This window comes from Rhinolophus sinicus, linkage group LG11 (genome assembly GCF_036562045.2).
Source record: "Rhinolophus sinicus isolate RSC01 linkage group LG11, ASM3656204v1, whole genome shotgun sequence".
In the NCBI taxonomy this organism is placed as follows: domain Eukaryota; kingdom Metazoa; phylum Chordata; class Mammalia; order Chiroptera; family Rhinolophidae; genus Rhinolophus; species Rhinolophus sinicus.
This window is the reverse complement of record NC_133760.1, coordinates 6100120-6112503: the sequence shown is the minus strand read 5'-3', so window position 1 is coordinate 6112503 and position 12384 is coordinate 6100120. Positions and strand designations below refer to the sequence as shown.

General features: G+C 55.4%; 2 protein-coding genes across 2 annotated transcripts; both read right to left on the bottom strand.

Annotated features, from left to right (window-relative positions):
* Window positions 1-557: 557 nt before the first annotated feature.
* On the bottom strand, window positions 558-3888 carry NTF4 (neurotrophin 4). The gene is made up of 3 exons (XM_019741690.2): window positions 3537-3888; window positions 2478-2601; window positions 558-1881 (listed from the first exon to the last, which is right to left on the bottom strand). Exon 3 carries the CDS (start codon window positions 1867-1869, stop codon window positions 1237-1239), a length of 633 nt encoding a protein of 210 aa, XP_019597249.1. The 5' UTR covers window positions 1870-1881; window positions 2478-2601; window positions 3537-3888; the 3' UTR covers window positions 558-1236.
* Window positions 3889-5619: 1731 nt separating this feature from the next.
* KCNA7 (potassium voltage-gated channel subfamily A member 7) lies at window positions 5620-10157 on the bottom strand. Its single transcript, XM_019741429.2, has 2 exons — window positions 9372-10157; window positions 5620-8369 (listed from the first exon to the last, which is right to left on the bottom strand). The coding sequence occupies exons 1-2, from the start codon at window positions 10119-10121 to the stop codon at window positions 7554-7556; spliced, it is 1566 nt and encodes a 521-aa protein (XP_019596988.1). The 5' UTR covers window positions 10122-10157; the 3' UTR covers window positions 5620-7553.
* Window positions 10158-12384: the final 2227 nt, after the last annotated feature.

The following is a 12384-nucleotide window of genomic DNA, read 5'->3' as shown; positions in this document are numbered from 1 at the left end:
GAAAGAGAGCTATTGACCCAAAGACAAGAGATGAGAAGTTAGATGGAGAGACAGGGAAGCAGCAAAAAAGGGAGTGGGAACTGCAGGCCTAGAACAGAGATGTAGAAACAGGCAGCCAGACCCTGCCCTGCCCTGCCACCCCCTCCCTTCCCAAGGGCCCAGTATGTGTTGGTGAGGGTCTGGGATTTCTATGTCCTTAGCCCAAAGCTGGTCTTTAAAAAAAGTTTAAGAGCAATGGAGTGGTAATTCATGAAGGGGTGTCCTGAGGGTGTGGGGTCTGCCTCTGATTTCCCTTTTCAGTTCCTTATTTTAAAGACCTTTTGGTCAAGACCTCTGCCTCCTCAGACCCCATTATTTCATCCCACCAACTCATTCTTCAGACAGGGAAAACTGTGGCTGCCTTCTGCAGCCTGGCCCAGGGCACCACTGACACCCTCATTCAGGTTCTGGTGCCCCTTCTGATGGATTTTCCTGGCCCACTCAAGGCCTGTCAGTGTCCAAATGACCCCCGATCCTAGCCTGGGGTCAGGCCAATTGGTCAGAACCTCATGCCCTACTCAAGCTGGACAAATTTAAGGTTTATTTCTTTCCCAATGTGGGGTAAAGGTTGGGACAGGGAAGGGCGGTGGAAACCTGACTCCAACTCCCTACCAGAGCCAAATTCTCTAGCATCCTGATCTCCTATCATTCAACCTGCTTGTGCTCCTACTGTGATGGGTAGTTCACTACCTCAAAATAAATTCTTGCCCCATCTGACCAAGTAAATTTCCCATTCAAACCCTAGCTCCCATTTAGTTGCTTACATGTTCCAGTTTTTAAGCTCCTCCACCCATTTCTTGACATATCCCCTTGTCGTTCTCTCCAGAATGGGCAAAGTGATGTCCTCTGAGAGCATATGGTCAGTTAACTTAGAAGCCAAGGGCCTCCAATGACCAAATCCACCCCAGTTGATCTGACAAGCTGTGTATGAGAGCTGATAAACAGTAGGCATTCAAAACATTGGCTGTCATCATCATCACCCTCGAGTTTATCCAAAAACTCCTATTCATCCTTCAAAACCCCATTTGTTTTCACCACCTGTCTTGCACAGATTGAGCTGTCAAGATCAGAGAGCTGTGATTTTGTGACCATTTGACAAGTTACCAAACTGATACCCAGAGCAGCCAGGCCACCCCTGATGTCCCTCAGCATCCAGCTCTCTTCTTCCTCTGGTTGCCCAGTTCCCGGGCATAGGCATCAGGCCCGGCCAGTCCGGCTGAGGAGTGTGCAGACGCAGGCAGTGTCAATTCTAATCCATCGCCAGCCTACACGGCCCTGGGCATCAGTGGTCAATGCCCGCACATAGGATTGCTTGGCCTTACACTCAGACACCCAGTGCCTCCGGTCCACACCCCGGCAGCCGCCTCCACCTCCATCGGGGCCACCTTCCCCAGTGCTGTCAGTCTTGCACCGAGTCTCAAAGAAGTACTGGCGAAGGGGACTGCCGCCAGCTGCAGGCACCTCGCCCAGCACCTCCACCTCACGCCCACGCAGGTCCACAGCTGTCCGGCGGTCTGTCACCCAGCTGCTGACTGCATCGCACACCGCCAGTTCTCCCCGGCGACTCGCTGGTGCTGTCTCACTCACCCCTCGCCTACTTCGGTTAGCTGGGCTGCCTGCTGGCTCCCCAAAGGCCCCGGCCTCCAGCAGAAAGAGTAGAGGAGGGCCCGCAGGGGTACCCCTGGACAGGACAACTCGAGGAGACAGGAGGTCCCACTCAGGGGCTGGAAATGGGGGCAGTGGTGAGGGTGGGGGGTGGGGTTCCACTGGGACACTGGGGAGAAGGCAAAGGAGGAGGATGGGGAGGGAGCATGAGGGGTGCGGGAGCATTTCGCTGAGCACCTGAGGATGAAGACAGGGAAGCTGGAGTTAGAAAAGAGGGTAATAATTTAGGAGGGGACCTGCATGCCAGAACCATAGGGGGGCATTTGTTCTAGAACCTTGGGGGACCCTATATGCTAGGATTGGGTAATACCCAAATTTTTGATTAATCATAATAATTCTACCTCTATTACTAATAATAGCCAACAATTGGGGAAATACAGGCTCGGAGAGATTAGTGACTTGTCCCAGGTCACACAGCCTGCAAATGCCAGAGATGGGACTCAAACCCTGTCTGAGCAACTCCACTCTGCCATACTGCCTTGACAACCCCAAGGAACCCTAAGTCCTACAGCCTGGAGGAGGTTTGAGGTTCCAAAATTCTGAGAAAGACCATGATCTGAAATCCTATGGAGACCCAAGTTCAGCTCAAAACTGTCACTAAGAAGGCAAGACACTTTCTCTCCCAGGCAGGGCCTCAGTTTCCCTGTCTGTGAAATTGACCTGGGGCTGGGAGATTCAGGTGGGGGTGTGGACACTGCAGTTTCTCTACAACATTCTGGAAGCCTGTGGTTCTGGGAAAGGGTGGTGTGGAGGGGACTGGGTAGTTACCAGACCTGTCAGCACCTCCTCCGTCTCCGAGCTCCCAGGCTGGGGGCCCCCTGGCTCCAGGGGGGCCCTGTGGGGGTCACAGGTGGCCCCCTCCTTCCTGACATCTCAGGAGAGGGAGGGGGCAACCACCTAGGTGAAGAAGGGAACAGGCAGGTTATATAGGCAAGTGGGGGAGGGGGCCTGACTCCCTGGACACTCCCCTTCAGAGTGTTCCTCTTAAAGTGTAAGGTACCCAAGAGTCAAGGCCTCACCCCCTTCCAGAGGCCCCTTCCCTGCCCAGGTGATGGCTCCTGGCTGGGATGGGAAGCAGATGCGGGGGAAAAAAGGGGAGGGGAGAGGCTGGAAAAGATTACATCCTCCTAGGCCCATTCATCTCCCAGACAGGGCAGGGGCGGGGCTGGTCTGGACACCCAGGTCCCTGAGGGCCCACACTCAAGAAGCCCTGGGTCCCCGAGGCTGCTTCCTGGAATGTTCTCTCCACACAGGACAGGCCAGGGCCCGTCCAAGACTTCTACTGCACATACCTGGAGTGGCTGCCTGCCCTGGCTGGGAGATGGGTAATGGGAAGGTGGGGTGTGAAGAGAAGCATATGTTGACCCAACCAGGACCAGGAGTGTGGGGTCCTCAGCTGCCTCCTCCCTCAGACCAGGAGTCCTGGTCCCCAGCTGCCTCGTTCCTTGGAGTCCAGGCCCCCCCTCCCAGATGTAGAAGTCCAGGACCCCAAATCCTTCTTCCCTCAGACTAAGGAGTCAGGGCCTCCAGTCCCCTCCTCCCTCAGACCCAGGTGTCCAGGCCCCCAGCCCCTCCTCCCTTAGAGTTCTGAAGTTCAAGGACCCTCCTCCCCAGGTACTCAGATATACGGACTCCCAGAAGATTCAGGCTGGGGGTCAGGACTCCTGAGACCTCACTGGGGGTAACCTGCTGCTCATCTGAGACACTTTTCCCCTGCCTCAGTTTCCTCCGCCAAGCCCCGCCCCCGCCGGCCCCGCCCACGTCCCTCCCTACCCGGGGGCAGGGCGACCGGGACACCGGAATCCCAGGGGAGGAGACGCCGAGGCTCTTACCTGGGGCGTCCTCCTCTGCTCCTCCGACTGCCCCTGGGGCGGCGGCGGCTCCTCCTCCTGCTCGCTGGCTGCACGGACTCCCGCTCGCCCGCCGGTTCCTCGCTGCACACGCTCCGGAGGGCCCGGGTCGGGCGCGGGGGCGTGGCGGCGCCCGACGGCGGAGGAGGGGCCGGGGGATCCCGCCTTCCACACGCGGGCCGGGACCTCGGAAGCCTGGCCTGGCTCGTTCAGCCCTCCGCCCGTCTCAGTCCCAGGAGGCCAGGCGCCAGCCCCCTCCTCTCTCAAACCCAGGAGTCCGGGTTCCAAGCCCTCTCTTCCCTCAGACCAGTAGTCTGGACCTCCAGCCCTTTCTTCCCCCAGTTTCAGCCCCCTCCTCTCTCAGACCCAGGAACGGGGACCCCTAGCCACCTCCTCCCTCAGACCCAGGAGTCTGGGCCCGAGATTCCTTTGCATTCTTTTGCCAATTAAGTGTCAATCCCCAGGCAGATTCCCATCCTCTGCTCTCACCCCCACTTTCCCAGGAGCTCCAGCCCAGACATTAACCAGCTGGGCTTGGGCAGTGATAAGGCCCGCCGCCCCGGGAGACAGTGGATGTGGGGGCTCTCCCGCATAGTCCTCTCTCCTGGAATTTCCTGGGTGGGGAATGGGGAGAGGGTCTTGTCCTGAGCTCAGATAAGAGAAATTCAAGGTATTATAGGATTCGGAGATAGACAGATATGACTTGGAAACAGAATGACCTTAGAGAAAGAAAGTGAATAGTGACAGATGAAGGCAGACCGGGACAGGCACAGAAACGGAGAGGAAAAGGGGACGTAAAGCCAGAGAGAGGGACCCTAAGACAGGCGGAAATGGGAGTTGGAGTTCCAGACAGTCCTGCTGCAGAACACTTCATCTCTCTCCTGGAGCTATTTTCAGGAGGAAAACTGACACCTGCCTTGGGGGGTGGGGGTAAGAGGCATCCCGTACCCCTCCCTCAATCTAAATATAGCATGGCAAGGTGGCAGGAAGGGTGTCCCCAGATTAGGGTGTTCCCCTCTTCCCCATCCCAGCCAAGGCAACATAAAAGGTGGCGGCAGTTGTTTATTGGGGTGGGGGAGGGGCACTTCTCAGTCATTGAGTGTCCACTCAAGTCACCTCCCTGACCTCTCCACATTTCCCTCCACCCCTAAGCACCCAGCATGTCCCGCCCCCTACCAGAGGGACTCTGTGTAACTCCTAGTCTCTGATGGGGTAGTACAGGTGAGTTCGCAAAGAAAAGTAACTGGGCAACAGTATCTGTCCCCTCTCTCCCCATACTCTGGGTCTCTGTCTCCCTTTCTCTGAGTCTCTCCATCCCCCTCTCTCTGGGTCTGTGCCCCTCTCTCTGGTCCCTGCCCCCTCCTCTCTGGTCTCTATCTCCCCCCTCTGGTCTCCACCCTCCCCCCCATGCCGGTCCCCCTCTGTCTGGGTCTCTGTTCCTCTCTCTTTGAGTCAGTTTCCCCTCCCTCCTCTGAATTTCTGAGCTCCACTCTCTGGTTCTCTCTCCTGCCTGTGGGTCTCTGTCCTCACCCTGGGCCTCTGACCCTCTCCCAGGCCACTGCCCTGCTCTCTCCTCCCCCCCCTCCCGATGGGTGTTTCTCTTAGCTTCTGTCTCTGTTCTCTCTGCAGATCTTGGGTTCCTCTTCCAATCTCTATGCTGGGCTCTGTACCTGCCTCCAAGACTCTGTCTTGTGTCTGCAACAGTGAGGGAGTCTGTCTCCATTTCTGTCTCTAGATGTGCCTTTCTCTCCATTTCAGAGGGAAGTGACAATCTAAATTATTTCCGACCTTTATCAAACTCTTCCCACAATCTGTATTTTCTTCTCTCTCTGTATTAAAGGTGGTTGGATTAAATCACAGGTTTTCAAACTGAATTTCTTAGCTGCATTCTGAGTTGCATTCTTAGCTGCATTCAAGAGGGGCTCCAGAAGAGGTGTGTTCCCCTCAAACCAGTTCCCTTCTGATGTGTCACCCTGGTGCCTCTAGGTAAAATTTCATTTGACCAAAAAAAAGGGGGGGGGGGTTGTTAGAGCTAAAAAGAAGAAGAACAAGAACAAGAACAACACTCTGTAAACCACTGGATGGGTTTTAATAAATTAATACAAGTAAAGTACTTTGAATGATGCCTGACACATAGGAAGCCCTATATGTGTTAGTGATTTAACCCTCCCCTTCTCCTTTTCCTCCTCCTCGAAATGCCCTTTTAGTACTGAAAGACTTCTAAAACTGTATGGCTGTGTAACTCTGGGTAACATCCTCCCCTCTGAGCCTCAGTTTCCTTGTTTGTGAGGCTGTTTGGACTCAGAGGTCCTGTGCGTACCAGCAGGCTGATGTGGCAGGCAGCCTGCCACAAGTCCTGGCCCCTGGTGACAGGCCGCGTGACTTGGGAAGCCATTCTCACGTTCTAAGACTCTGGTTTCTCCCCTGTTTGTCTGACGGGAGGATGAGGTGGCGTGCCCCAATTTGGGGATCTCTTTGTGATTCCATGGAATAGAGACTCTGTGCATCTCTCTCAATCTCGGAGCACTAACTTTTTCTCTCTTGGATTTCTCTGGGGCACTCTGGTCCACCTACAGCTCTTGGTCTCTGTCCCCCTTTCTTTTTGGATTTCTGTCCCCCTCCCTCTGGGTCATTGTCTCCTCCTTCCTGAGTCTCTGTTCCTCTCTTTGGACCTTTGTCCCCTCTTCTCTGGGTTTCTATCTCTTTCTTTCTCTGATTCTCTATGCCTCCTCTAGTCTCTGTCTCACTCCTCTGGGTTTCTGTCCCCCCATCATGTCTGGACAGAGTACAAACAGTGTCATCCTGTCGCTCTCTTCCCTGTGGCTCTGATCTCCATGCCTGGAAGCAAAACTGTAGGGGAGGACAGATAGTAAGGGGGTTTGAATGGCAAAACAAAGCTGGTGGGTAAATAGGAATGTCTACATCTTCCTAGTTGACCCAGAGGCTCTCTTCATGAACAACTGAATCTATGGATACAGAACCCAGCCCCACCCTATGGTGAGTGACACTGGGCGAACCAGTTCAGTTTTCCTCCCAGAGTCCATAATACCACACTCTCTCCCTGATACATGATTCCTCCCCAGTGTTGTTATCCTCAGGTTCTGGTGCTACCACTGAATGCAAAACAAACCAACATAGCCCTGTGGAGCTCATACACACAGCCCAACTCAACCCAACATTCTTACGGGACTCACAATGACACAACTTGATGTAACTCAGCTCAGCATGGCCCTACGAGACTTGAATGGTTATACAACTCAATACGACTCAACTCCAGTGGCCCCAAAAAACTTCCAGCCACATAACTCTACACAATCCAACCCAACAGAATCCTGGGAGACTCATAGGGTCATACATTCCAACCCAACTTAACCTAATGTGACCTAGAAAGCTCACATTCTATCACTTGACTCTTCATATTTCTACATGACTCACAAGTTCACAGAACCTAAAATAACATAGCTCTAGAAGAATCACGAAGTCACACAATTTCCAACATGTCTCAACTCCACAACACCATGCATGAGCACGCAATTAGTCCCAATAATGCCATGGGTGGCCACCTAACTTGACCCAACATGGCCCTGGGGGACTCATAAAACCACAGAATCCTGCACAACGTAGTTGGACACGACTCACCCAGACTGACAACCCAACCCAACATGGAAGTAAGAAACTCACAAAACTATGTGACCGAAACTTTTTTCAACACTACCCCAAAAGACTCCATGAGCCTTGCACAACCCAATACAATACAAACTAGCACAGTCTCCCCCTCAACTCAGCATAACCCACTGCCATTCATTGCCACCTAAGGAGGTACCCATAGGAGCTACCAAACCACAATTCAAGACCCAATAAGACTCAGTGTTCCCCAACTCATTACCACTTAACCTAGTTCTTCCTAAACCCAACCCCCTCCCCCCAACCTTCCCCTTCATCCCTCCCTTCCCGCCTCCCTTCAAGGAAGTGTGAGGTCCTGCAGGCCTCAACTGTCCCTCACACTTCAGTGACCATGTGTTTCCCAGGGGGGGCCCAGAGGGGAGGCGGTAGCTCAGGCACCTCTCCATCCACCAACCCGCCATTGACCTTGCCCTCGAGTGGGCCACAGGGCTGCGTGTCCACATGGCTATACATCCCAGCCTCCTCTCCCTCTGTCTCCCGGTGGTAAAAGTAGCTGAAGTTGGAGACAATGACGGGCACAGGCAGGGAAATGGTCAGCACACCAGCGATGGCGCACAGTGAGCCCACTATCTTGCCACCCACAGTGACGGGCGCCATGTCGCCATAGCCGACTGTGGTCATGGTGACCACTGCCCACCAGAAGGACTCAGGGATACTGGTGAAATGGGAGTCTGCCCGGTCGACCTCGGCAAAGTAGACTGCGCTGGAGAAGAGGACCACACCAATGAAGAGGAAGAAGATGAGAAGGCCCAGCTCACGCATGGAGGCCCGTAGCGTCTGGCCCAAGATCTGCAGGCCCTTTGAGTGCCGGGACAGCTTGAAGATGCGGAAGACGCGCACCAGTCGGATGACTCGAAGGATGGCCAGTGACATGGCTGGCTGGCCCACCCCCCGCTGCCGGGCCAGCTCGGTGCCCAGCGCCACAAAGTAGGGCAGGATGGCCACAAAATCAATGAGGTTCATCACATTCTTGAAGAAGGCCGCCTTGCTTGGACAGGCCAACAGGCGCACCAGCAGCTCGAAGGAGAACCAACAGATGCACAGTGTCTCCACCACAAAGAATGGGTCATCGAAGGGGGTGCGAGGTGGAGGTCCGGGCACAGGGCTAGAGCTGTTCAGCCGAGTAGGGAACTGCAGGAAGGAAGGGGTTCAGGGAGGACCACACCAGGCTGGGACACACGGGAACAGCCATATATGTTGTTTAAATATCCAACTACTTATCTACAAATTGCTCAATAGCCGCTGCCCCAGGCGGCCAGTGAGCCTGTTGTCATAGACTCTTTCCAAGGACCCCAGGGGTTGTCCCTGAATGTCTGACTTTATGGTCCCTCATCTTTTTTTACTGGAGGTGCCTCATAAAATGATGCTTGAGTGGGGCTCAACCTCTTCCCTCCCAAAGTCTGCCTCCAAGCATTGATTTTTCTAGGTAGGGAGGATCCCCACCCTGGCCCCACTCCCTTGTGCAGTGCCCTCCCAAACCCAGCCCAGACTATAATGGTTAAAGACTTTTCTGTCTTTCAAACCTGGGGGCCCTCCCCTCACTGCCTCAGCCCAACTTTCTCTCTGATGTATTCTTCCTACCCTAGCCCTATGGGACCCATCCCTCTGTCTCCAGCTCTCTCAGCTACTTTCTTCAGGACCCATTCTCACCACTTCCAGTCCATCCTTCCCATTGGTTACTGTCAGGTGCACAGACCCTGATTTTTCAGGCTCTCCTCCACCCACCACCTTTGATTTCTTAATGTACCTGTACCCCTGTCCTCCTGCCCTCCTCAAGCCAGGTTTCTCATCTACTTTAACCCTGCCTTCTGAAAGGGCAGGCCCACCTATTCAGATCCTCAGGCCCCGCCCCCAATAACTGTACCTTCCCAAGCCCCAGCTTTTAACAGTGGAATGCCCTGGTCAGGCCCTGTCCCTGGTTTGCTCATTCCTCAAAGCCCCTTGCCCCACCTATGATTGGCCAGGTCCTCCCACAGACCACCATGCCCCGCCCACCCACAGCCAGACCCCACCTTCCTGAGAGGCCCGCCTCCTCCTGCCCCTTAACCCGTGTTTTGATTGGTCGGGTTCCCGTGGATCCCGCCCATCTCCTCCCAAACCCAGCCTCTCTCCGCGGAGACCCCGCCCCCTCACCGGTCCGGCGGCGGGCACCGCGGCAAGTCCCGGGTTGTCGCGGTCGTCACGGAAATCGGGCAGCGTCTCGAGGCAGAAGACAACGATGGAAACAAGGATGACGAGCACAGAGACGACAGCAAGCACGCGCGCGGCCTGCGAGCTCTCGGGGAACTCGAAGAGAAGCCAGAGCTGGCGCGCGAAGGCGCGGCGGGGCAGGGGGCGCTCCGGCGGCACGGCGCAGCCCTCGTCCTCGCGCAGACGCGCCAACGCCGCCGCGCCCAGCCCGTAGAAGGCCACTTCCTCTAGGAAGACGTCGAGCGGCACGTGCGCCGGCCGCCGCAGCCGTCCGCCCGACTGGTAGTAGTAGAGCACCGCGTCGAAGCTGGGCCGGTGCCGGTCGAAGAAGTATTCGCCGCGCGCGCCGTCGTAGAAGCGGCCGCGACGCGCCGGGTCCCCGAGCAGCGTGTCCGGGAAGCGGCCCAGTGTGCGCGCCCGGGTCTCGAAGCGCAGCCCGGCCACGTTGAGCACCAGCCGTTCGCAGCAGCCGCACGGCGGCGGGCACCGTGGCTCCATGGCGCACGCAGCCCCGGCGACCCGCGGACAAACGTGTGGCCCCGACGCCCGGCCCGGCCCGGCCCCGCCTCGGCCGCCGCCGCCGCCGCCCCAGCCTGGTGTCCGGTGTCCACGCGTAAAAATAGCCCGGCCCTCCGGCCAGGGCGCGGGGGAGGGGGCGCCGTGACCCCTGCAGGGCAGAGGGTGGCTGCGCATCCTCTGCCAGGGAGCCCTCCCTTTCCCCCCAGCGGCTGCCTTGCTGCGTTTTTTCCGCGTCCATTCCGTTTTCAGGTCCTTTTACCCTCCGTCTATCACCCGGGATCTCTGTCCTGCGTCTCTCCGGATTTCCGTGTGTCTGTATCGCGTATGTGTCTCTCGTCTCTTTTTTTATGAGTATCTGAGCTCCTCTGTTGGAGTCACAAATTTCCACCTCTTGCTTTATGTCATTCTCTTGTATGTCTCTGCGTCTGGCTATGCCTTTGATTTGGGTGTGTGTCAGGGATGTATCTCTGACTGTCTTGATGGGTCAGTTTTGACGTTTTGGGGAACCCTGTGCCTTTGTGTCTCTGGATCTCTGTCTGTTTTGATTCTTGTTTCTCAGGGGTTCATCTCTGTTTAGCTCGTTTCCCATGGTCTCTGTCTCTCCCTCCTGTCTGGGTCTCTGCTTATCTCTCTGGGTTTCTTCTCTCTCATTATCTCTTAGCTCTCTGTGTTTCTGTCCCTGGGTTTCTCTGGGGCGCCTCTTTGGGTATCTTTTTCCCCCGGTATCTGTGAATTACTGCGAGTCTCTGCCTCAGGGTCTCCGGAGTCATATTCTGAATCTCTCTCTGACCATCACTCTTAGGTCAGCTCCGCCACTGTCCTGCTGGTTCTTGCCTGGTCCTGGGACGCTCCAGCAGCTGCAAACCATGAGCATGTGCTCCCCTCACTCGGTCCCCTCGCCAGGTTCTCCCCCAGGGTCTCCACCTGGATTCTCTGCCAGATATTCTGAGACCCAGCAAGACTTGAGCTGTAGCCCTGAGGAGGCCAGGCCTGCCAGGAACCGGTGGGGGTGGGCTGGGCGGATGCCGCAGGGTCACTCGAAGGAACCGAAGGACAGACAGACGATGGCCTTCCAGCCACTGGTGTCCTATAACATCGCGTAAAAATAGCCCCATCGGATGCGCTTGCGGGGAAAGTGGTGAAATTGGTCACCCGGACTCCAGGGAATGCGTTCCGGGCGCCCTCTGCTGAACGAGTGGAGACACTGAAGGCTATAACTCCCTGCGAATTTCCGCACTTTCTCTTCCTGTCTACAATTTCTGGGATGCTATGTCACCTTCCCTCTGGATTTCTGTATCCCGCTTTCTGGGTCTCTGTCCTCCATCCCTCTGGGTGTTTGTGTCCCTCTCTTTTATGCTCTTTGACTCTCCCTGTCTCTGGGGCTCTGTCCCCCCATCTCGATGATCTTTTCTCTCAGGTCTCTTTTCTCTCTGCCTCCTCTTTGCTCTCATTCTCAGAGACGACAAAGAGACCCCTCTACGTGGGTCTCTGAACTTTCTGTGTGAACTGATTCCCCTCCTCCTCCTCCCTGCAGCCCTGTCTCTTACACCTCCTACCACCAAGTCTGGACACGGTTGCTCCTGTGTCACTTCCAGACAAATCTCCCACCCTCAGCCCATTTGAAGCTCAAGCTGTCCATGAACACCTTCCCATCTTTCCTTAATGAACTCATCGCTTTCCCTTCTGGCCACTCCTGCTCTGTCATGGAAGCTTTCAGATCCTGGCTCCCTGTCCATCCCTCTAAAGCAGGGGTGTCCAAACTTTTTTCAACGTTTTTCACCAAGGGCCATATGCGGTAAAATACACAAACAGGCAGGCCACTCACTCGAGGTGAAGTATATATTGCCTCACCTGGTTTATTTAAGTAAACTAAATATATTTTTGGAATTTGCTGCGGGCCAATTAACAATGGATCATGGGCCGCAGTTGGCCCGTGGGCCGCAGTTTGGACACCCCTGCTCTAAAGCTATTGTCATAATTCTTAGTAGTTTCAATATTCCCATGATGATCCTGCTAAAACCTGGCCTGTACTGGATTGTCTTTTTCCCAAAGGAACACATTCTTGTCCTAAAAGGTAGTTCCGAACCTTGTCACCCCATCTCGTGGAGTCCATGTCCCCAGCTTTTGGTGACTCCCTCAAACAACAGACCACCTTGGAAAGCAACACGATGTGACTTCCAAGGTTGAGACATAAAAAGCAACTTCTGCCCCACTCTTCCTTGGGACACTTGTTCAGGCCAGATAGAGAGGCCCAGGTGGAGAGGATCTGAGGCTACTGGCCCTAGCTAAACTCACAGCTGATCACCAGCACCAACCTGTAGCCAAGGGGAGCACCTTGGAAGCACATCTTCCAGCGCCAGCCAGGCTATCCCTACTGACACACCTGCAGTAGATAAGCCGCCCCGCACCCCCCAAGCCCCAGATGGCGGATTTGTGA

Excerpts from the sequence above, each read along its gene's own strand:
- NTF4 (XM_019741690.2), bottom strand. The coding sequence starts at position 1,869 with ATGCTCCCGCACCCCTCATGCTCCCTCCCCATCCTCCTCCTTTGCCTT.
- KCNA7 (XM_019741429.2), bottom strand. The coding sequence starts at position 10,121 with ATGCGCAGCCACCCTCTGCCCTGCAGGGGTCACGGCGCCCCCTCCCCC. Across the intron at positions 8,370-9,371 it reads CGGTGCCCGCCGCCGGACCG|TTCCCTACTCGGCTGAACAG; the intron begins GTGAGGGGGCGG and ends TCCTTCCTGCAG.